Source organism: Lagenorhynchus albirostris, chromosome 3, assembly GCF_949774975.1.
Source record: "Lagenorhynchus albirostris chromosome 3, mLagAlb1.1, whole genome shotgun sequence".
Lineage (NCBI taxonomy): Eukaryota > Metazoa > Chordata > Mammalia > Artiodactyla > Delphinidae > Lagenorhynchus > Lagenorhynchus albirostris.
In genome coordinates this window covers 159704216-159726921 of record NC_083097.1, presented here as the reverse complement: position 1 = coordinate 159726921, position 22706 = coordinate 159704216, and the positions used below count along the sequence as shown (strand labels likewise).

At 61.5% G+C, this 22706-nt stretch overlaps 1 protein-coding gene across 9 annotated transcripts; it reads right to left on the bottom strand.

The window, feature by feature from the left end:
* Nucleotides 1-220: 220 nt before the first annotated feature.
* On the bottom strand, nucleotides 221-16478 carry SSBP4 (single stranded DNA binding protein 4). Of its 9 annotated transcripts, none has more exons than XM_060144741.1 (17): nucleotides 16140-16474; nucleotides 8033-8105; nucleotides 7601-7662; nucleotides 7431-7515; nucleotides 3920-4009; nucleotides 3139-3198; nucleotides 2984-3053; nucleotides 2757-2824; nucleotides 2605-2672; nucleotides 2230-2275; nucleotides 2096-2131; nucleotides 1941-1995; nucleotides 1787-1857; nucleotides 1630-1708; nucleotides 1212-1240; nucleotides 842-1065; nucleotides 221-587 (listed from the first exon to the last, which is right to left on the bottom strand). In XM_060144741.1, the coding sequence occupies exons 1-16, from the start codon at nucleotides 16196-16198 to the stop codon at nucleotides 856-858; spliced, it is 1161 nt and encodes a 386-aa protein (XP_060000724.1). In that variant the 5' UTR covers nucleotides 16199-16474; the 3' UTR covers nucleotides 221-587; nucleotides 842-855. The 9 variants fall into 9 exon arrangements, with proteins under 9 accessions (XP_060000724.1, XP_060000728.1, XP_060000726.1 ...); XM_060144745.1 differs by having other exon boundaries at nucleotides 958-1065; nucleotides 16140-16472; XM_060144743.1 differs by having other exon boundaries at nucleotides 2605-2824; nucleotides 7431-7489; nucleotides 16140-16478.
* Nucleotides 16479-22706: the final 6228 nt, after the last annotated feature.

Below are 22706 nucleotides of genomic sequence, written 5' to 3'. Positions count from 1 at the left end.
TCTTGGTGCCTGCGACCTAATCCTAACGGCCCCCAATACCAGCCACATCTCCCTTTTCCACCAGCTGGACTTCTACCTACCCTTCCAAACTCTGCTGTCCCAACTCTCAGGGGCTTTCCAGAACCCCCGGGGGGAGGGGGGCTCTGCCTAACCACAACCCTTGAAGGTTAGGCTAAGCAGGCTGTGGCTATAAGCCAAAGCAAAGAAACCCGAGAACAGATGCCAAAAACCAAAATCGAGTTATGTTTATTGTTGGGGCCCACCCCTGCGCTCCAGGGGAAAGGAAATCCCCCAAGGAGCCCCCTGGACAAAACAGAAATGGCGGGAAGGGCCCATACAGGAAAGAACGTCTCTGAGGTCCTTGCGTTTTTTTATAAAATGAATGAGTCCTTCGCGCGGGGCCTCCCAGCCATCCAAGCCTTGACCGGGAGTCCAGTTGCCCGCGGTGTGACCTCAGACCCTCACCCTGCAGACCACCCGAGCCCCTGGACCTTGGCCCCGGGCAGGGGCGCTGGGCAGAAGCCGAGGTCGGCAGTGGGCAAGGGGCTGCGGCCCCATCACACGCTCATGGTCATCCCGGGGGAGTACTGCGGAAAGACGAGGGGGTGGCGCGCGGGGGCCGGCTCAGTTCCGGCCTAGGCTGGGACCCGCCCCCGGGGGGAAGGGGGAACAGGGCGGGGTGGACGTGGGATGGAAAGGGACCAGGTGTTGATGCGTGGGGAGGCCGCCCTGGGCCGCGGGTCCCAGGGTTGGGGTGGGATATGGGCGGGGCGGGGCGATAGGGCGGGCCTGGGGAGGGGAAGGCGGGAGGAAGGGAAGGATGCCGCGGCCGCCCCCCCACCTGGCCCGCCGCGGTCACGGTCTTGCTCTGGCCCCCCGGCCACCCCGCCGGGGTCTGCCCGCCAGGCCCCTCCGGCCCGACGCCGCCGCGGGGGGGGAGTCGACGCAGTCGCTTACGCTTTCGCTCGGGAACGGGTGCAGGAAGGTCCCGGCGGCCGCCATCTCGCCGTCGTCCCGCGGGGTGCCCGGGGTGTTGCTCAGGCCGGCCACGGCGCCGGGGGAGCTCTGGGGGCGGCCGCGGTCAGAGCGGAACACCCCGCCCCGCGGGCCAGGCCCCGACCGCCGCGCGGCCCAACCAGGACTAGGCCTCTCCACGCGGGCCGACCCCGCAGCCCCGCCCCCCGCCCCCCGCAGGAGCGCGGCCCCCTCACCTTCGGCAACCCGTCCAGATCGCCCGAGCCTGTGGACCGACAGACGGCGGTGACGCGGCTCAGACGCGCCAAGCCGGCTCCACCGACCCCTTCCCGAACTTCCCCGGCGGCCGCGCCCCCTCCCTCGGCCCAGCCCACTGGGGCACCGCCGGGGGTCCCGGGCCGAGGGCCCAGATCTGGGGTGGTGGGTCAGTGCCGGCGGCCGGGCGTCCCCCCGGTTTAGTTACTGGACCCTCCCCGCAGCGCTGCCAGCCCCAGTCACTGAGCCCAGAGAAGCTCGAGGCGCGCCCCCAACGCCGGCTAAGCACAGAGGCGAAGGGGCTGAAGGGGGCCGCCAGGGGGCGCACGAGGCTCGCGAAGCAGCTGGGTGGGGGCGTGTGTGTGGGTGTCTGTGTGTCCCGGGACTCCGCCCACTCACCCAGGGATCCGTTTACATGGTGAGGCTCCATCGCACTCATGGCGGCCATGGGGGCCTCCGGACCAGGGCCAAGCGGGAACTGCAGGCAGAGGAGCAGCTTGGGCCTCGGGCCACCACCTCTCCGCCCCCACCCCGACCCCCGCAAGCCCCAGCTCACATTAGCCCTGCCGGCGCCTGGCCCGATGGGGTTCATGATGGTGTACATGTTCTCACTGGAGTTGGTGGAGTCTGAGGCAGCACGTGAGGGGGTGGGGTGTGAGAGGGCCTCACCCAAACACACCCCTCCCTATGCCCCGCCCAGGCTGTAGTACCTCCAGGGCTGGGCATGATGGGTGTTCCAGGGGGCCCACCTCCTCCTGGGGGTCCCTGCACACAGAGGGAGACAAAGAAGGTGAGAAAAGCCCTCCAACTGCCACCCCACAACCGCTGCCCCCAGGTCGGGTGTCCCAGCTTCGGCATCACTCACCGTGTAGCTGCCAGGGGAGGAAGAGGAGTAGGGGATCTGGGGAGATGGGCAGCTGTGAGCAGTCCGCCCACTCTACCAACTCGCACACTCCTAATCCCCCCCCACACACACACCAACGCCATCCCGACACTCACCGAGTTGCCACTGGGGCTGGCCCATGGGCCACGCACTCCGGGTCCCCTAGAACAGACAGTGGTGGACCCTGGGTCTAAGCCAGGCGGTACATAGCCCCCCAGCACACACTCCCTGACACCCCCAGCCTGCTCCACGTGCCCTCAGAGCAGCAGATGTTGGCCGAGAAGTAACCAAGCACAGATGCCAGGCCAGCCTTCAAATCCCAACCCCATCCGTCACTCACTGGTCTTTGAGCCTGAGTTTCCCCACCCAGCAGTGGCGTAAACAGTATCGGGACTGTTGTGCGGCCTCGGGGTCTGCCCCAGCATACCCAGCCCATGAAGCTGGGTGGTGACCCACATGGGCACACTCTCGGGGGTTCCTGAGGGCCTTACATGTTCATGGTGGGCAAACCCGGGCCAGCAAGAGAGTTGGGTGGGGGCCGCATGCCACTTCCGTAGCTCTGTGAAGGTAAAGGGGCCGTGAGAGGGCAAGCCGAGAGAGGGCAGCCCCTGAAGCTGCCCTGTCGCCTGGGCCCAGCCCTTACCTGGGGCCCAACGCTGGTCATGCCCCGTGGAGGCGTCACCCTCTGCATCGGGCCCATGCTCGAATGACCTGGGGGCAGAAGGAAGAGGGCTCAGGCCGCGGCCGTTCCCCGGTGTGGACAGGCGCTGTGCTGGGGGTTGGGGGTATTCCTGCACGGTGGGCGGCGGGGAACTGGCTCTGGGATCCTGACGGGAGGCGGGGGACAGCAGCGGGAGCTTCCCTACTCACCCTGAGCACGTGGGGAGGGGTCCATGGCGCCAGGGAGGAGGGGCTGGGAACCGGGTAGGCCCACGGGAGGCTGCGGAGGGGGAGTGGCAGCACTGAGTGTGGGTGCCCCCACCCCGGCCCAATTCCTGACCCCCCTCCCCTCATCCCTCTCTCACCTGACTCGGCATCCGCAGGGTGGGCCGAGGGCCCCCTGGGAACCGCGGTGACATGAAGGGCTGGAAGAGGTGGGCCGGGGATCAGCACCTCCCCCCACCTACTCAGCCCCCAAAGCTACCCGCTTCCTGCCGCACCCGGGCCCCCAGCCTGGATCCTCCCCCTCCTCCAAGACCAGCCGGCAGACCTCAGCCAGCCGCGCCGGGGGCGTGGGAGCGCAGTGGGACGGGCCCAAGAGCCAGGGGGAGGGGTGTGCGTGCTCGAGGGGGCGGGGCACCACAGGTCCTTACCGGAACCTGAGGCCCCATCATGGGGGCGTTGGGGTTGTCGGGGGGAGGCTGGGAGCCGGGGGGGGGCCCTAGGAGGACAGAACCAGGTGGGTTGGGAGGAGCGAGGTCACCCGAAGTTCCACGGTTTCCTGTGGCTCTGCTGAGCCTGGCCAGGGAGGGGAGGGGACACCGTGGAGGCAGGAGAGTGGGCCAACTAGCCCCATCTGCGGGACGTGGCGGGGGTGGGGTGGACCCAAAGGGGGAGGTCATGGGCAGGACCCGTGGTTCAGCGAGCCAAGCTGTGCGGCCCCAGGCGCCCCGACACACACAGGCGCAGGCCTAGTGCAGAGACCCCGCCCCCTCCCGCAGCGGGGCCCAGGCCAGATGGCCCCTCCCTCACCAGCACTACCGAGGCCCGCAGGGGCATACCCACCCCGTCATTGCCCCTGCCTGTCACCCTCCCACACAAGCCCACCCAGGGTCAGGAGACAGGGAGCCCCAGCCCCGGCTATACCTGGAAGAAGCCGGTTGCCATGGGGCCTGATGCCATTGCATCATTGGGAGCCATGCTCCCCATCACCGGGCTGGGGGCCGCTGCAGCGCTCTGCAGGGGTGGGGGAGATGGCAAGAGCCAAGTCAGGTCACTTCCTGTCCAAGTGTTTCCTTCTCTCCTCAAGCAGCTGGCCCCACGGAACAAGGAACCCAAGCCATCCAACTACTCAGGCACGGGAGGATTTGCGGGGGGGGGGGGCAGTGGAGGGGGGAGGGGAGGGGAGGGGGAGGGGGGAGGCGGCTCTAGGTGAGGGAAGAGCTGCGGCCCCTGTCCCCACCCTGGCTTAGCAACCAGATGTGCTGGGTGGCCCTCGGCAAGGGCTCTGCCTCCTTGCTGAACCCGTGACCCTGGAGGTGATCAGGGCCCAGCCTGGCTGAGCCCACAGCCCAGGTGATCAGGGACCTCAGCCCCCTATGTCCCCACCCTGAGGATTCCGGGGGTCTGAAAATGCCATCCACCCAGGACTCCAGTGCGTGCCGCATCCTTCTAGCACAGCCTTGTTCTTTTGGTCTGAATCTAACTTCAGATGGGTGGGGGCACAGTCCCCCACTCCCAGCCGAACCCAACCAGCCCTGATTCCTCCTGCCTGGCAATGCAGGTTAGCTGGGCCCCCAAGACACCTCAAATCAACAGACAAAAAAATCAATAGACAGCCTCAAGATGAACCTCCCTCCCAGAGGGCTCCTCCTTGGAGCTACTGTACAGACCACTGCCCCTCCTCCTCCTCCAGGAAGGAGGGGAAGGAAGAGCAGAACTCTGCAGTGGGGTCTCCAGGCCCCCAACCTCTCTTCAGATGGAGGAGGGGGGAAGACCGGGTGCCTGAGAGGGGAGTTCCCATGTCTGCCAAGGGTGGAGATGCTGGTGGCAGGCCCAGAGTTGGCAGGGGGACAGGCTGACAGGCCACTTCCTCTGGTCGGTTCCAAGTCCCAGGCTTGTCTGCCTTTGGGGCCCACAGAGCAGGGGGAAAGGGGGAGATAGAGGCCTAGTCTTTAGGGCAGAGGAGACACATCAAAAGGATAGGGACGGGGGAAGACACTGCAGGCATTGAGTAGGGCACTTCTCTTAAGGCCCCTTGACTCTTGTGGCTGCATCATCTTCCCCCCTCCGCCTCCAGGCCCCAAAAGGAAGAGGCTGATCTGCCTGGGTCACTGCTGTCCCTGCAGCTGGCACAAGCCAGCACACAGGGGCACTCAGGAATTTGTGGAACTGCAGCCACTTGGGTTCCGAAGAGCTAAGCACTTAGCCCATGGCCACACAGTGCATCCTGCCCTACAGAAGTGGGGAAAGGGGCCCCTCGTCTGGGTCGGAGCAGGGCCCCTGGAGTCACACCCTTCCCTTTGTGGACTGACACCTGCCCCCTTCTTGCTCCTTCTCAAAGGTCAGCCTCTAATGGATTTCTACCCAGGCCCAAGTTGGGAGGGTACCAGTGCGAGCACTCGCAGGGCCCAGCACAAATCTTTGAAAACCCAAGTGACCCCGGGGGTGGAGGGGGACGAAGCTCTCAGCCCCTCTCCAAAATGCTGGGTCACCCCTGCCCTCCACCTCACCCTCTCCCACAAACACAACACGATGGCTTAGAGCAGCTACTCTCGCTGGCGCCGGCCTCAGTGGCTGGAGGGAAACAGCTCTGAGCCCTGGGTCTGTCCACCCCTCCCCAACCCTTACGGAGGGCAGGAGCGCAGCCCCCCTTTTGAGCCGCAGCAGGCGCCAGAGCATTTCCTGGTTGGGGAGGGTGGTGGTGCGGGTGGCTGCCGCTCCAGACCGTGAGGTGTGGGGGCGGGGAGAAGATGGGGCTCCCCAACTCTAGGCCTTGAAGGGTTAATCCAGGGTTGGGGGGTGGGGGGTAGGGCCCACCCTCCCGGTCGGGTGACCTGAGCTGGACCCCCCAAGTCAATCAACCACCCCCAGAGGCGCCAGCCTGGCCTGCGTTGCCATAACAACAGGCTGGGCGCGCTCGCGTTTCCTGGAGACGCCGAGGTTGGCCCCCAGCCGGGAGGCTCTGACTGAGCCCCCTCAGGGGGCGGAGGGCGGGAGGAGGGAGCCCCGACTGCGAGGGAGAGGCGGCAGGACGCCCCTTCACCCCACCCCCAGTAAGTGCGGAGGTGGGGCAGAACGTGTAGCTGGCTTCAGTCTGCTGACACAGGGACCCTGTCACCCCAGGGACGGGGCGCCACCCCCCTCCCTTGACGCGCCCTGCTGCCATGGTAACCAGCAGCGCGCCCCCGGAAGCGCGCTCATTCCGCTGGGAGACCGCGCTCTCCCCTCCCCGGAGGCGCCAGGCTCGGGGCGGGGACGAAGGCAGGCGCGGAGAGGGAAGGGCTGCGCAGCCCGGGAGGGGAAACAGAGCTCAAGGGGCCCAGGAGAGGCAAAGGGAGGAGCTGGGGACTACACTGGGGAGAGAGAGCTGGGCCCACGCGGAGTCACGCACGCACACAGCTACACACACTTCTGTTACCCCAGTTCTGGCGGGACCACAACATGAATAGTGGGACCTGATGGGGGTGAACAGCAGCGACCTCGGCTTCCATAAATGCGCATACAGCGTGCATGGGGCGTCTTCAGGGATATGGTGAACCCCAGCCTTCTCGGGCTGCACCCTGGCCCTGCAGAGGCCTGCACGCCTCCACAGGGGGGCCTCTCTGTTGGCGAGGCCGTGCGTGGTGTGGGACCCAGACTAACCGCAGAGGGCGGGGAACAGCCAGGCTCTGAGGGGCACAGCAGAGCAGAGGGCGCAGCAGAGCAGAGGGCTCAGGATGTGAAGGCGCCCACTGCAGGAAGAGTGGTTGCAAGGGAGGGGGGAGGGCAGGGGGAACCTCTCTCAGGGGCCAGGTGGCCAATCCCCACGGGCCAGGGTGAAGAAGTTAAAGGCAGGGGGCTGCCATCTCCCCATGACAACAAGGTGCCGCCCGCCCCCTCACGTTACCCACCCACCTCTCGGGACAGGCCTCTGACTCCCACTCAACTTGTATGAAACTGAGGCCAAAGACGTGAAGTCAGCAGCCCCAGTCGCAGAGCAAGGTTGGGAGATCTGCCAAGTGCTCGGCCTCTCCTGCTCCAGGGTGCACAGGCAGTTAGCCGTCCCCCAGCACCCCTGCCTGGGCCCCCACCCCAGAAGGCTTGGAAAGGCTGGGGTGGGAGGGGACAAGCAGTGGTGGCCACCCGTCCGGCCCTGCATACACGGAGCTAGGGAGGCAGGAGCTGTGGTACTGTCTACCTGGTTCCACATAGGGTTCACGTGAGGGGGAGCAAAGGAGGAGCTGGCCTCGGGAAGGTGTGGGGCTCATGGGGACCGTCAGGAGTTGGGTGCAGTGGGGGGCAGAGGGACCCCACAGAAGCCATGATTTCAGGTCAAACCCCACAGCCTGGCCCACTAGCCCACCTGAGCCAGCTTCCGGCCATGCAGCCCCCCAAGGCCACAGGACCCTGCCCACACCCGTGAGCCCTGGTCCCAGCCCCTGGGGCGGGGACTCACGTAGTCCTGGAAGGCCTTGGCTTCACTCGAGTGCTCGCACGCCTCTCTGCGGTCGGGCGCTGCACAGTACAAGTCCCAGAACACGCTGTGGGCGGCAGGGGGGGACGATGGTTTCCCCACGCGCCCCCCCCAACCCCCCCATGTCCCACCCACACCAGCCTTGCGCGCACCACCACCAGGAATGCAGGAAGCCCGGGGGCTCCCCCAGCGTAATGTTCTTCTCCCATCGGATCTGCAGGGGAGAGGGAAGGAAGGTGAGGGCTAACGGCCTGGCCCTGTCTGACCCCTTCCCCTCCCAAGAGGCAGCCCCAACCCAAGCCCGGGGCCCAGGAAACACCGGGTCAGGAAACCAGCAGATCAGAGCAAGGGAGCCAGGAGGGGGACAGCTTGGTGAGGACAGGGACAGAGGAGCGGGAGGCAGATCCTCAGATGGATGGGCAGATACCAGGATGCCAGCCCTGCCGCTCCGCAGCCCTCAGTTCCCAGGGCACAACCCAACCCCACCACGGAGACCTGATAAAAATGGGTTAGGGAGGACCCCAGGATGTGGGTGCCAAGGAAGGGGCTGGCTGTGGGGGCCCTGCCTGGCCAGGCCAGCTTACCTCGGACAGAAAGGTCTGGGCTGACTTCTGGGCACCAACGTGCAGCAGGTACTCATACACGTACAGCGCCAACCTGCAGGCGGGAGGGGTGGGGGCCGGCTCAGGCTCTCAGGAGGTCCAGGCAGACCCAAAGCTCTGCCCCGAGGGTCCCTGGGAGGGGTTTTAAGGTGCGGCACCTGCCCTCTGGTGGGAAGGTGGAGAGGGGCAGGGGCCCACAGTGAGCCCCTCATTGTACCTACCACCTACTGCCAGCCTCACTCACTTCCCTCTGCTGGTCTCCCCCTCGCCCCACCTCCCCCACCCCTGAGAAGAGATGGCCTCCTCACCAGTTGCTCAGCCTGGCCAACTCCTACACATCCATCAACACACAGCCTGCAGGCCCCTCCTCTAGGCAGCACTCCTAGCAGTCCCCAGCCCCCCACCTCCAGGCCAAATTCTCAGTTCAACACCCCCCTGATGGACCAAGTCCTGGCCCCATCCTGCCAATGCTGAGACCTTATAGCAGCCTTGGCCCCAGGGAGTTCCTCTCCTTGGAGAAATGGCTCCTGGGCTTCACTCTAGTTTGTGCTCTGGGTGGGGTCTCCCGGCAGGCACCCCGGGCCATGTGGCCAGGGCCCAGGGCCTAACTCACTCCCAGCCTCACCTGCCAAGGAAGAAAAGGGGCTCTCTGACCTGAGGTCTTCCTCCTCCAGGTTTCCCTAGACCCCATCCTTTCCCTCAGGATCAGTTCCCATCCGCCAGTGGTGGCTATGACACATCCACACCAGCCCCCCAAGGGGGAGTCTGGGGAAACGGGAGGTAGGGCCAGCAGTGCCACTCAGCTGCCACGGCACCGCCCTGTCCAAATGCCCACAGTGCCCAGTACCCCTGCACACACCAATCGGCCACTGCCCACCCCAAGAGCACAGGCCACGCTCCAACCAGCAACACCATCCATTGGCCTCCACCACACCCCAATCTCTTCCACACCCGCCAGCAGAGGGACAATTCCCCACCCGCTAGGGTCACCCATTCCCCAGCCCCCACTCTACCAGTACCGGCCCCTCCGGGCACCTCCAGGGTCTTCCTACTACCCAGCCAGGCCCCAGGTGGACCGAGGGGAGTCTGGATCTAAGACCGGGGGCTCCCCAAGGGCCAGCCTGAGGCTGCTCCGGTGAAAGCTGTAGGCCCTTCCAGATGCCTCCTCGCTCAGCTGGCCTCCCTCCCCTGGCTGATGGCCCCATCCTGAAATAACCTTGCTTTGACTCATGCTCCTGCTTTCTCTCACCCTTCCCAGCCAGGCTGCTCAATCCTCACATCCCAGCCCCCTCTGCAGAGCACCCCCGCCCCCAGTTCCAGCTCAGACCTCACCAAGGCAGTTCTAGCCCTTCTGTCCCAGGCCCCACCCCACGGCTTCTGCCCTTGCCCTGGACCCTCTTTTCCTTCCTTCATCCATCCATCCGTCCTTTCAGTCATTCATTCAACAAACATTCACCTCCTTGAGCAGTGAACACAACAGACCCCTGTCTCCCTGGAGGCTACCTGCTCACGGGGAGAGACGGAGGAGCAAAAATACAAAGGAGGAGGTAAGTCATCTGGTGGGGTGGAAGGTAGTGTGTGCTACAGAAGTACAAGGGGGGACATTAGGGAGTCCGAGTGGGCAGCTGAACCAGGGCAAGGTATGTCCACAGCTCACATTACACCACGCGAGCTGTGACAGCCACCGGAGGGACAGAAACAGGTCACAGAGGGGTAGGATTTGTGGGGCTCACATAGTTCTGAGCATGGGTCTCCCCCAAGACTGGCCAAGGTTCCTGCCTCATCATCACACCCCTCTCAGCAGCGCCTCCAGCCCGGGCGCCCCCAGGTTCCAACATCGCACCCTGGCAGCATCCACCCTTCTCCAGCCCAGTGGTCTTCCTCACCCCCCAGCCTCCAGGCTCACCTGTCCAACTCACTCCTGGGACCCCCCTCCCTTTCTAGAGGTTTCCTGAGCCTTCACGAGTGGACTGCATCTACCAGGCCTGAGTCCATCAGTGAAGAAATGAACATGAAAAGTCAATGGGGCCGGAGGAGACCTGAGCAGCCCCAGCCTGCTCACCAACCGACCCTCCAGGCAAATAGAGAGGTTTGAAGAGATCCAGCTGGCCCCCTGCCACCTTGGGGAACGAACGGTGCAGGGAATGAGGTACCCAGAGACAGGGAGCAAGACAGAGTGGGGGGATCCAGGTAGGCTGCCCAGAAGGGAAGTGCAGCAGGGCAGGGGAGCACATGGGGGGCTGCAGTCTGGCCCCACCCCCACCAAGAGCAGAAGCCTCTCCTCAGGGTTCAGGGAGCTTCCTGAAGAACATGCTGGCTCCCACTAAGGCCACCAAGGGCTCTATGCTGCCAGCCCATCGGGTCCCTCTCCATCACCTCTCACCCTCCACTGGCCAGGGGTGGCATCGGACCCAGGATGCAGGTCCCGGAGCCCACCACTGCCCTCTCCCCTCCCTCCTCCGGCCCTGCCCCAGCTCTCCTCTCTTCTCCCTGGGTGGCCTCCCCTCCTGCTTTGATGTTGATGACTGACGTGGTGCAGCTGCCCACAGGGTTCCTCCAGCCCGGCCTCCCCTGTGAACTCAGGGTCTGCCGTCCACTTGACATCTTAAAGGCCCAGCCCCACCCCAGCTTCTTCCTCTCCTCCCCCTCCTGTTCCCTGACCCGGGTGGTCTTGACTCACATAGGTGTGGCGCAAGTGTGAAGATCCACCTAGCTGTCCCCCAGAGATCACTACATTTATTGAATTTAGGGGAAAAACTTAAGGAAAAAGCATTCTCTCTCCTGATTCTGAGCCTTCTCCCTGCCTTCCTCAGCACACACTTGGTCCAGGCCACCACTATCACTTACCTGGATCTCAACAGGGCCCCTCTAGGGGCTGCTTCCTCCCCTCCCCACCAGCACTCCTCACTCAGACCCTTCAGTGCCTCCCACACACGTTGGCCACTCTCTACCTCTCCACCCCAGGGCCTTTGCACAGGCCATTTCCCTGCCTGAGACACTTCTGCTAGAGACCCTCATGGCTCCAAAGTCACGGGGCAGAGGCTTCCCTATCACTTCTAACGGCAGCCCTGCTCCATTCTCCACCTGCCCCCCATCATATTTATCTCCATTTGACACAAGGCCCTCTGCTTACTGCCTGCAGCCCCCACTGGATGTAGCTTTGGGAGGGCGGGACCTCGTCTCACTCCTGAGCTTACACAGCGCTGGGCATCCTGGGGCCCCAGCCACCCCAATGAATGAACCAACCAACCCTGAGCCCCCTCGCTCCCGGGATGTCCAGTAGGCACTTATGAAGGTCAGCACTTACTTACTATTCTGATGTTAAGAATTTGGGGTTTTATCCCAAGAGCAAAGAGAAGCCAGAGAAGGTTTTCAGTTTTGCTTGATTTCTCTTATATGCTGGTACTTTAATTTTTATCAAGTCTCAGAAACCGTGAGCAGCTTTCTTTGTTTGTTTTCAGTGAAAACTTTTGAAGCCTGGACATCTGGTCAGGTTGCTTCGGGACCTCCAGGGCCCGCCACTCAGGGAGGGCTTATGGCTTGCAGGTCGCTGTCTAGGCCCTGAGATGGGTTGTGGGAAAGGGCCTGGGCTCTGGATCCAAATCCTGGCCCCACCCCAGCCCTGGTCAGCAAATGACCTGCAGAATGAAGAGCCCACCCATCAGAGGGGCTCCCGACGCAAGAGGGCAGGAGATGGGAGGGAGTGTGGGGTGCACCAGGGGCCCTCCCTCCAGAAGGAACGGTGACCTGGAGGATACAGGGTGCCCGGACCTGGAGTGCTCATGGGGAGAAGCTGCAGCTGCACAGGGAAGTGGTGACAGAATGGGGTACTGGAGCCTCCCGGACTAAAACGCAGCAGTACTACCTTCATCATCAAGAATTACCATAATAACCAAGAATTAAGGTAAGAGGTGCTCCCTGCCAGGCTCCCCCTCCCCTTTAAAGCCCCTGGAGGCACATACTGCTGGGGGCTGGAAGAAGCCCTCTCTACTCAAGGCCTTGTGTCACCCCCTCACCCCCATCTAATCCATCACCAGGTCCCACCGATGCCCCTAAGGGACTCTCCAGCCTACACATTTCCTCCCTCCCCTCTGCTACCCTCATGGCCAGGCCTTCAGCTCTTAAGAGCCAGGGTGGTGTCCACCCTCCTCACTGGCCTCCTGGCAGCCTCCACATTTGCCCCTTACAGCCTTTCTCCTACCCAGCAGTCAAAGTAACCGCCCCCACTAACAAATTCCATCCCAGCATTTGTCCCCCAGATACTGCCTCAAGACCTTCCCAGAAAGCTCCCCTGTGTCCACGGGCTCTGCTCAGCCTCCAGGACTCAGTTTGGGGGCTCCTTTCTCAAGAACCTCTTACCCATGCACCCCCCTCCAACAAGGATGCCCACGGGCATGGGCACCTGGAAGCGCAGCTAGGGATGGGACAGACACATGGTGAGTCCCTTGCCTGCTGGGATAATGAACAAACTACCTGAGGTGATGTGCCCATATCAGAACTAACCCTGGGGACTTCCCTGGTGGTCCAGTGATAGAGAGAGAATACGCCTTCCAATGCAGGGGACGCAGGTTCCGTCCTTGGTCAGGGAACTAAGATCCCACATGCTGCTGGGCAACTAGGCATGTGTGCCACAACTACTGAGCTCACGCGCCTCAACGAGAGCCCGCGTGCTGCAACCTACAGAGCCCACATGCCCTGGAGCCCACGCACCACAATTACAGAGAGAAAACCCGCTGCCACAACTAAAGAGAAGCCCGCATGCCGCAACAAAATAATCTGCATGCCTCAACGAAGATCCCGTGTGCCACAACTAAGACCCGACGCAGTCAAAAATAAATAAGTACTAAATAAATCTTAAAAAAAAAAAACAACAAAACTAATCCTGGGAGAAAAACACAAGACACCCAGTGACACTGACAGTGACCATCACTTACGGAACTATTCTAAACCCACGTGGCAGCACTTAAGGTGTTCAAGGATGTACACACACGATGCAAACATTTAGATCTCTCCCCTCAACTTAGGACAGCACAGCCTCTGGGACTGGAAGGGGGAAGGGATGCAAAGGGGACACAGGGGCCTTCAATTGTCCCTGTCACCTTCATCTTATTTAAAGAGACCTGAAACCAGTGACCGAATGCAAGCGCTAGTTAGTTCTGGGTAGGAAGTGATCTCGGGGTTTCCCTGTAGGTTGGAGTGTTCATCACTCACACAAGGAGAGGCTGTGTCTTCCTGCAGGCAGCCCACTCAGACCCCAGCCTCCCTCTCGCCCACCCTGCCATCCCTTCCTTGTATTCCCTGGACCCAGAAGTCACCACGGTTTGCTGTGAGCCCCCAAGAGCAGGGACCCACCATCTGTGCACCAAGCAGGCACTAAGTCCATTTCTGGGACAGGCTAGCCCAGACCTAGTGCTGAGATGGGGAGCCAGAGGGGGCTCAGGACAGGGGCCCAAGAAGGAAAAAGAGGAAGGGCAGGAGGAGTCAGGAGGGTGAGATCAGGGAGGAAAAAACAGTCCTGGAGAGTCGAGCAGTGGAACCCCCTTCACCCCATTTCACGGAGGAGGAAACCAAGTCCCAGAGACAGGAAGTGGCATGATTGGTGAATGCCTGTGAGGGGTGCTCTATCTGCAGCCTCTCCCCCAGTCCTCGTGAGAATCCTGCAAGGCCGGCTGTCCGTGTTTCAGAGGGGAAACTGAGGCTCAGAGCAACCAGCCTGCCTCTCTAGTGTATCAGCCCCAAGCATCTGAGAGCTCTCCTGTGCCCCAGAACCTGAGTCTTCAGCAGGGTCCTTCCTCTCCAGGGCCTGGCATCCCCGTCAGTGAAGTGGATGCCACCATCTGGTGTTTTCCAAACTTTCTTTAGCGGCAGAACCTCGTCTCCAAGCCAACACTGCTACAGGACCCTCTCGACAAGAAATGGATGAGTGCAGGATGGCTCTGGCCAAGAGGTCAGATAACCCCCTCTTCTATCCCTAGCCAAGAGCCGAGGCCCGGTTCAAAGAGTCAAAATCTCTCCTGGACTGTCTAGTGGGATTGAAGCGCACTCCAAACACCATGACCCCAGCTCAAACCTATTTCCTCCCTTCGCTTATCTCCACAGCCACCCCCTAAGCTGCCACCATTAGCTCTCTCCCAGATAACTGTGCCTGCCTCCCCCAGGTCTCCTGGCCCTCTACCCTCACGCGACCCCCAGTAAGCCCCACTCCACAAAGGAGCTGGAGTGTACTTTGGAACACAAGCCTCTCTGGCCCACACAGCACATCCCCACCCTGGGCACCAGCCCCAGCTCTTTGGCCTGGCCTCGCCCTAGGGCCTTTGCACTTGCTGTGCCTGCCCTCAGCCATCGGTTCTTCCTCCAGGTCTCTGCACACCTGACACACCTCCTCACAGTTCACTACCGCCCACTTTCCCATTTTGCTTTTCTCAGAGCATAGCTCCAGATCCTTCCATCGGCTTGCTGAGTAACTCACTTGCCTCCTAGCTAGGATGTGGGCTTCTTCAGGACCAGGGCCTGGCTTCCCAACCACTACACCCCAAGACCCAGCCCAGCACATGTCTGAACAAGTGAACGATTCCCACTGGGGGAGTGGTAGCCCCCAGAGCCCAGAAGCCAGGGTACAAGGATGGCTGGAGATGTGCCAAGATCCCCAGGAGTGGGGTGGCTACACCCCCCTGCTTCCAACCTGGGCAGGAGCCAGGTACCAGTTTCAAAAAGTCTTCCTGCTTAATGGTGCTTGGAAATGGACCCCAACCTCATAACTGTGCAGACAAGAGAGGTCTGGAAGGGCAATCATCTGTCTAGCATCTCCTGGCCAGAAGAATCTCTTCTCCAAAATGACCCCGAGGCTGGGTAGAGAATGGACACTCATCCTTGGGTTGGGGGGAGAGGTGGTGCCCCAGTGTCAGTCCAGGAAGAAAAGACAGGAGACAGCCCATATTCAGGGCTCCTTTTCACTGCCCAGACATTCAAGTCCTCACTCCCGCTCTGGCCCTCAAAGAGAGTCATCATGGGACCTCTCCCCAATAACTCAGCCTCCTAACTGCTCCAGCAGCTGGTTTCCTGCCCTAGGTGGCTTGACTTCTAGGATCCTGCAAATCAGCCATTGGCCATCAGACATCAAAAGCCTTCTCTTTTAACAATATCGCAAACTGTTGGGTGCCCTTGCTGTGAGACAGTCACACGTCCTAGCACCTTTCAAACACTCCCCAAACCTAAGAGACAGCACTGTTATTATGTCTGCATTTCTCAGGATAGGAAAATAAGCCTAAGAGGGAGTGCTCCCTCACCCAAAGCCACAGGGCAGGTAAGTGGCAGGGCCAGGAGACAAGCACAACAGCTCAGCTTCCTCCCCACCCCAAGAAGCTCTGAGCGCCCTCCGCCCCTCACTGCAGAGTCTGGGAGTTAGGAACCTGCCCCTCTACCAGCCTAAGACCATCTGCTACCCACGGCCCAGCGCCATGCCCAGAACAAGTGGGGGCCCCAGGACTGTGATCCTGCGGCTTCCCCAAGGGCCCCACCCAGCTGCCCCAGGCCCGGCTGGACAGGTGGCCTTTCAGGGGTGGGGCCGGCGCCCCTCAAGCCCTTCTCGCGTCTCTCAAGCTTTCGGTAAGCAGCGGGGGAGGGGGGAGGCGCCCAGAGCGGCCAGTCTCGCCTGTCCGGGAAACTTCCCCAGAGGATGGGGGAAGCGGCACGAATGGCGATTCCGCGCGCACACGCGTTCGCAACCTCCCACACCCAAGGCTTAACCGTCGGGAAGGTCTCGCGACCCTCTAGTCCCGCTCGAATCTCGCGCGCCCCCGCAATCTCACCCCCCTCGGGTCTCCGGGGTCCCTTCTACTCTCACGACCTCTCGAATCTCGCGCGTCCCCTCAAATCTCGCGACCCCTTAAGCCCCTCACGCCCCTTGGGTCTAGCGAGCTCCCCTGTAGCTTGCGACCCTCCAGCCCCTCCGGTCTCGCGCGCCCCTTAAATCTCGCTCCTGCCCCGCACCCACGTGCCCCACGCGGTGCCCGCCGGCGTTAGGGCCACGGAAGCAGCGCGGCCACCGAGCCCCGCCCCCGTCTCCCACGGTCCCGGACCACCGACTCACTTCTCTCGTGCCTGGCTGTCGGAGGGCACGGCCGAGCCCTTGCCCCCCTTGGCGTACATGCTGCTCCGTGCCGCCGCCGCCGCCGCCGGGGCCCCACACCTGTCAGGCGGCGCCGCGGGCCGCGCTCCCGGTCGCCATAGCTACCCCGCGCCCCGGGCCTCACCGCCCCGAGCCCCGCGCGGGCATCGCGGGCATCGTCCGCGCGGGGGAGCTCCAGACGGCTGAGACGGCGGCGGCGGCAGCTCCAGCTTCGGCTCCGGCCGCGGGTTTTATTTTCTTCCTCTCTTCCCTCAGCGCGGGCTGTTCCGGGAAGCGCGCGCCCCCTCCTCCCGCCGCGCGCGCCCCCGCCCGCCGCCTCCCCGTCGCCCGCGGGCGCCGCTCTTAAAGGGGCGATGGCGTGAGCGCGGGTGGGTCCCGCCGCCGGGACCGTGGGCCGGGCGCGCACGCGCAGTGCCCGCCGCGGGGGGAGGGGGCGCGGGGATACACATACTCGGTGCGACTGGGGACAGCCACCCGGGGACACACAGCGGGACACAGCTGATCACGGCTACACACAGATACACCCAAATTGTACACCCAAGAACACAGCCACACACTTAGTTGCGGCTACATTCTCCGACACAGGACTGCACACGTAAGTCTCTATAGCTACTGGAACAACTACTGATAGCCCCGTAAAGCTACAGGCAGTTATACTGGGTGTATCGCCCCGCAGAGCTACCCACGCCCAGCACGGGTGGGAACCGCCACACACACAGTCTGCCCAGGGATACACTGTCACACACGTAGGTATACACAGCTCAAATAGTGTCTGTTACAGAACGTTGAAACACACTCGACGTTCACACACGCACACAGCCGCACAGATACAAGCATCGGCACCGCTATGCCATAGCTTCCAACAGCTGTGGAAAGAGCCCACGCAGCTACTTGCTGTCACCCTGGGGCACACCGTCGCAGCCTCCCGAGGGCTCCACACAGGGACCTGGGGTCTCACCGAACCACAGATGGCTCAGTCACACGCAACACACAGCCACACAACACAGATACATGCAGCACAAAGACACCACACAGACAAGAAGCTCCTGGGGTACCCAGGCCACACCCTGGGAGCTACCCTGCACTGCCCCACAGTCACACTTCCGTGTCAATTGTAGGTGCTGGGTGACTTGACTGACTGGGTCATTCCCGCTGGCTCCGCCTCTCAGCCTGTGCTGCCAGCTGTAAATATTCCAACTTTAATAGCACCTTTGCAGGAGTCAGGGGTGCAGGCAGTGGGCACCCCATTCTCCCTCCTAGGGCCCTTCTTCTCCCCCCAGGAGGTGTGCAGAGGTGGAGGCCGACACCGAGGCAAGGACACCCGCAGGGCAGGGGTGTCGGGTGGGCGCGGAGGCCTGTGTGCCAAGGTACCTGTGGGCAGTGTGCGCCGGACGTGCGTGGGCTAGGTGGCGGGAGGCGGTCCAGTTGTGACTCTAGGTCTAGATGCTTCTGTGAACGTTTGCCATAGGTTTTTTTGTTTTTCTTTCTTTTTACGACCACAAGTGTGTGTGTAAACACGCGGTTCCTGTGTGAGTGCACGTGTGCGTCGTTGTGCGTGGGGGGTTGGCAGGCACCCAGTCGCTGTCTGGGCAACTGTCCCTGGCTCTGCGACAGTGGTTATGTGTCCGCGGCGGCCGTGCGGGGCCGAGTGACGCTGCGTCAGGTTTTGTGCACTAGTGTGTGTGCCTCCCCGAATGGGTGGATTGCTGGCTCCCTGGGACGTGTGTGGTGTGGCTGTGCGCTCACATTTCCTGTGTCGTGTGTTATGTGATGATCGGAGCGCCCCTCCCGCTGCCGGCCGACCCCCCATTATGCCTCCAACGGCCTCCTCCCCACCCAGGTCTTCTGCCGGGCGGGAAGTCTTGAACCGCTGCGGTTCCAGACAGGCGAAGAGGAAGGGAAGGGCCAGGCCGGCCCCAGCCCCGCCTCCATCCCGAGGGGCCACGGCCGGGGGGGAGGGGGGGACACGCCAACCCTTCCCACTTCCTGTCCAGCAGGTCGTCCCCTCCCCCAACTTCCTCTCCCGCGGACCTCCCGGGCCCCGGGCCGGCGCGGAGGAGGGGCCCGCGCTGCGCACTAATGGGGGCGCGGCAGGCCAGCTTCAGTCGGACGTCGAGATGGGGACTGCCCAATGACCCGGGGGCCACCGGTGAACGTGGGCGTCAAGGACACCCTCATCGTAATACCCGTTCCCATCACCGCTCTCCAACAACTACTCCCGGCCAGGCACAGAGAGGGTGTGATTCACCCAAGCCACACAGTGTATTGGTGACAGCTGTGATTCCCACGGACGCTCCCACCACCACCCCAGGCGCCCCCATTTATCTCCTAATGCTCTGTTGCTCCCCAGAATTCTGTGTGCCCTGGGCGGGTCCATGGCCCTCTCTGAGCTCCGGTTCCTTGAGTCGATGTGAGTCTTCATCCTCCCGACAAATATTTATTGAGTGCCTTCTGTGTGCCGGGCTCTGTGGACCCAGTCGGGACACGTTGCTACTGCTTGTGGAGCAGAGGGTCTGATGGGAAAGGCGGACAGTCAAAAGCTGGCGAACAGTAGGATAATTTCAGGGAGTTCCACGTGATGGGCAGAGGGAGGGGACCCCGGTGAAGAGGACGGGGCGACCGCAGGGGCGGAAGGCGGAGGGAGGGAGGCTGGGAGGCGGAGGCGCCCGTGGCGGGGCTAGCTGCGGAGGGGGAAGCGCGGCCGGCGGGAGAGACTAGCGCGGTTCTCATGGCAACAGGGACGGATCTCCAAAACACTGCCTCGGCGCCGGCGGAAAAGTCGGAGAAGAGCAAGCTCTAGCCCCCATGCGGCGTCCGGGGAGCTGAGCCGCGTGCACAACCAACCAGAACGCACGCCTTGCAAAAACATATATATATATATTTAATAAGGGGAGGGGGTGGATCCGAAAGATCTGGAAGAAGAATGTTCAGATTGTAGTAACGGCAAGTGCAAAGGTCCTGAGGTGGGCACACGGTTAAAGTGTTGGAAGCAGAGCGAGGAGGGCGGGGGGAAAGGAAGAAACGGGTCGGGCCATTCCTGGTGGGGACGGGTTGGGCTTTGTTTTAAAAGGAATAGGGAGCCACAGGAAGGTGTGTAGCCGCGAGGGGCGGGATCTACGTCAGGATTTTAAGAAGCTCCTTGGGACTGCCAGGTAGATCGGGATGGCGTGGAGGAGGCAGGGAGGTTGACCCGGTAAGAGGCCCTGGAGGACCTGACAGGCCCGGGAATTGATTTAGGAGCCGGTGTGGGGGCGGGGGACGGTAAGCAAGGAGCGCTAAGGGTTAAGGCTGGGCCCCAGACCTGCGGCTCCTTTGCCGGCTCCCGGTCGCCCCCGTGTGGCTGCCGGGGACTGCAGCCCTGAGCTGGGTCTCTGACTCTTGGGACCACCGACGCCCCCAAACCCCAGCTCCTTAACGTCGGGGTCGGTGCCTGGGAGAGTCCGAAGTCGGCTCTGCTTGTAGGGTAGGGGGGTTGCCTGCAGGAGGAGCCACCCCTCCCCTCACTCCCTTCCAACCCTTCCATTCTTCAGACCCACCTCTCGGCCTTTGCACTGGCCGTTCCTGCCTCCTGGAGCGCTCTTTTCTCTGGCTCTTGGCCTGGCCTGTTCTGGCCTCCTTCGACTTTTGGCCGCATTATTCCTTCTTCTCCCCCACTCGCCCTTCTCTTTCTCCTCCTCTCCCTCTTTTCCCTTCTCCTCCCTCCTCCTCCCCTTCTTCTCCTCCTCCTCCATCTCTCCCTCCCCCAACTCCTTGCCTTCCGTGGCCATCTCCTCCAGATTACTGGTTCTGCACTAGCCTTGGTTGGACTTGTCACTGTTGTGATAAAATAATGCCTAAGTCATCTGTTGGCAGCCTCCGCCTCCCTCTGGATCTGCTTTCCCTGCAGACACAGCGGTAGGGGTCCATGAATATGTTGCTTGAGTCGTTGGGAAGGCTAGTTTGGGTTTTCCCATGATGGTTTTTCCTCTCCACAGGAGGTGGAAGCAGCCCCGTTAATGGGGAGGGGGGGACGAGGGAAGGGAGGGATTCGGGGAGGGGCCAGGATCCAGGCTGGAGACCCCTGCAGCCCCTCCTCAGCCGTGCGTGGGAGGCGGCCACAGCTGGGAGCAGGGTCTGCGCCGTGAGACGTTTCCTTTCAGAAGCTGTAATTATGGGTAATTTTCTAACTGCAACAGAAAAATTAAAACCCAAACAACACCGGGAGGGAAGAAGCCACAGCAGCTGGTGAGCACCGGCGCAGGCTGGGCTGCGGGTTCCAGCCTAGACCTGGTGGGAGGAGCAAGTAGTGGGGGAGGAGGTTGTGAAGGGACACAGGGCGGAGGGTCGTTAAGACAGGCTGGACTCTTTGGACAGCCAGCAAACCCTTGTAGTCTCGGGTTTGCGAAATGGGGGTTATACCCCAAGGCCGATCACCTGGAGGCAGAACTCCCCGCTTGGAAGATCTGGACCTGGGTTTGAACCCTGGCGCTGTCGGTCCGGCTGTGTGGCCTTGAACCTCAGCCCCCAGGCTCTCAGGGTCTTGAGGAACTCAGGCGAGAGAAGGGACACAGGAGGACTGAGTGGAGGAGCTTCAGTCGAACCCACAGCTCACTCCCCCGTTCATCCTCCGTGAAGCTCAGCCTGAGCCAGTACACTGCCAGGCTTCCAGCACCTTCCATGGCTCCACAGCTCAAAAAACAAGACTCCGCCCCTCCGCCCTGCACTTTCCAGAGTCAAACTAATCCGTAGGAATTGGTACGCCCAGCTCTGATCATCCCTTAAAATCCTCCCAGCAGCCTCCTGAGAGAGGCAGCACTTTTTTCTCCCCATGTTACAGAATGGGGAAACTGAGGCCCAGAGAAGCATGAAGGGAGATACATGGGCGACCCAGAGGCAGCACCCCACTCACCGGAGTGCCCCCAGCTCCCTCTCTGGGTCTGGGATACTCTGGGAGATTGGAGGCATTTTGTGGAAACCTCAAGAGCAGGGAAGGGAGAAATGGGGGAGGGAGAAACCTATCGCAGCTACAGAGAAAGTTCTGCAGATACATCTGAGGCTCAAAGCCGGGGAGCCACTCGCCTGGGGACGCACATTAGGGAGTGGAGGCACCGGGTCCCACTTTGGGGTGCCCTGGCAACGCCCCTCCCTCGCCACCTCTCTCTGGAGCTCCGCCTCTCTTCCTGTGGTGGATTTTCCATGGCAACCTGAAGTCCTAAGATCCCGGGGCGGTACAGGGGGAGGGGTCTTTTCTTCCCTTTGGGTGGGGGGCTTCCTCTGCTGAATAACAGCACTGGGGAGTGGATGCTCACTAAGGACCAGAAACTGGTCAGTTTTGTCCATGATCCTGTTGTCTGCACCCAGCTCATTCCCACCCCAAAGCCTCTGCACAGGCTGTCCGCCCGGCCTTGGATACCCTTCCCCAGCCCTTCCCCATAGCCCACCTCTCTTTGTCCTTCAGGCCTCAGAGAGGCCCTCCAACCATCTGGATCACATTGCCCTGTTGGGTTTTCCCGCAAATCTTATTTTTGCACGTTGATTGCCAATGTCCCCAGTAACCCATGAGTTCTGTGAGGGCAGGGAATTCTATCATTTTGTTCAGTGCTGTGTCCCTAGCACTTACAAGTCTTGGCACACAGACGCTTAATAAATACCTGTTGCCGACCGAATGAGTTAAAAATTACCAATGTCCCCTCTGTTCTGGGGTCTGAGGCCTCCAGTACCCTCCTTCAGGGGTCTCAGCCTGAGAGCGACACAGACCGTCTTGAACTCCCCCCATCCTCCCCGTGTTGGTCGGGATGGAGTTTGGGAGTCAGAGAAGTGGGAGGGACCAATTCTCTGCCTCTGCCAAAGCCACCAGAACCTGCAATCCCGAGTCTGGCCACACGAGGGCAGCAGAGATGCGCAAGTACAACTCCGGAGGGTCCCAGCGGGCCCCGCCTTAGCGCGCCTTTGGAGTGGCTCTTGAGACCCCGAGTTTCAGGCTTGGAATCTGGTACACCTCTGTTGACCTTGCCCATGCCCCCAAGTAGGCTTCCAAGTGTATATTTACATATTTATGTACTGAATTATTTCATGGCAAAAAAGAAGAAAAATACAGAAAAAATCACCCAGTTCTCCCATCCCCCCCAAAGTGTTCTCATTTTGAGCTCTTACCTGCACATGTTTTTTTCCTTTTTTGTCTGTTTTCTTTTTTTTCCCCCTCGAGAGGTTTTCTTTCACGAACCCTCTTCAAAACTGCAAACCGCCCTGTCTTTCTCTCCAAATCCCCCAAATTCTTTCTAACTTTTCCTCTCCCCAGCCCTATTATTTCCTAACCTCCTTTAAATTTGCTAATTTACGGTTCATCGGATCTCTCCCAACCTCCCACCCCTCCCCCAATTCACCTTTCTAAGGGTGAGAGTTTTGCTGCATCTGGTAGGTGCTCAGTAAATATTTCTGGAAGGAAGGAACTCTTACCAAAAGTAAAAAATAAATTAAATAAAACCTAGCAAATAAGCTAAATAACCTTCTTAAACCCGCCACCCCCAGGCAGCCACTACCATGAAGTCA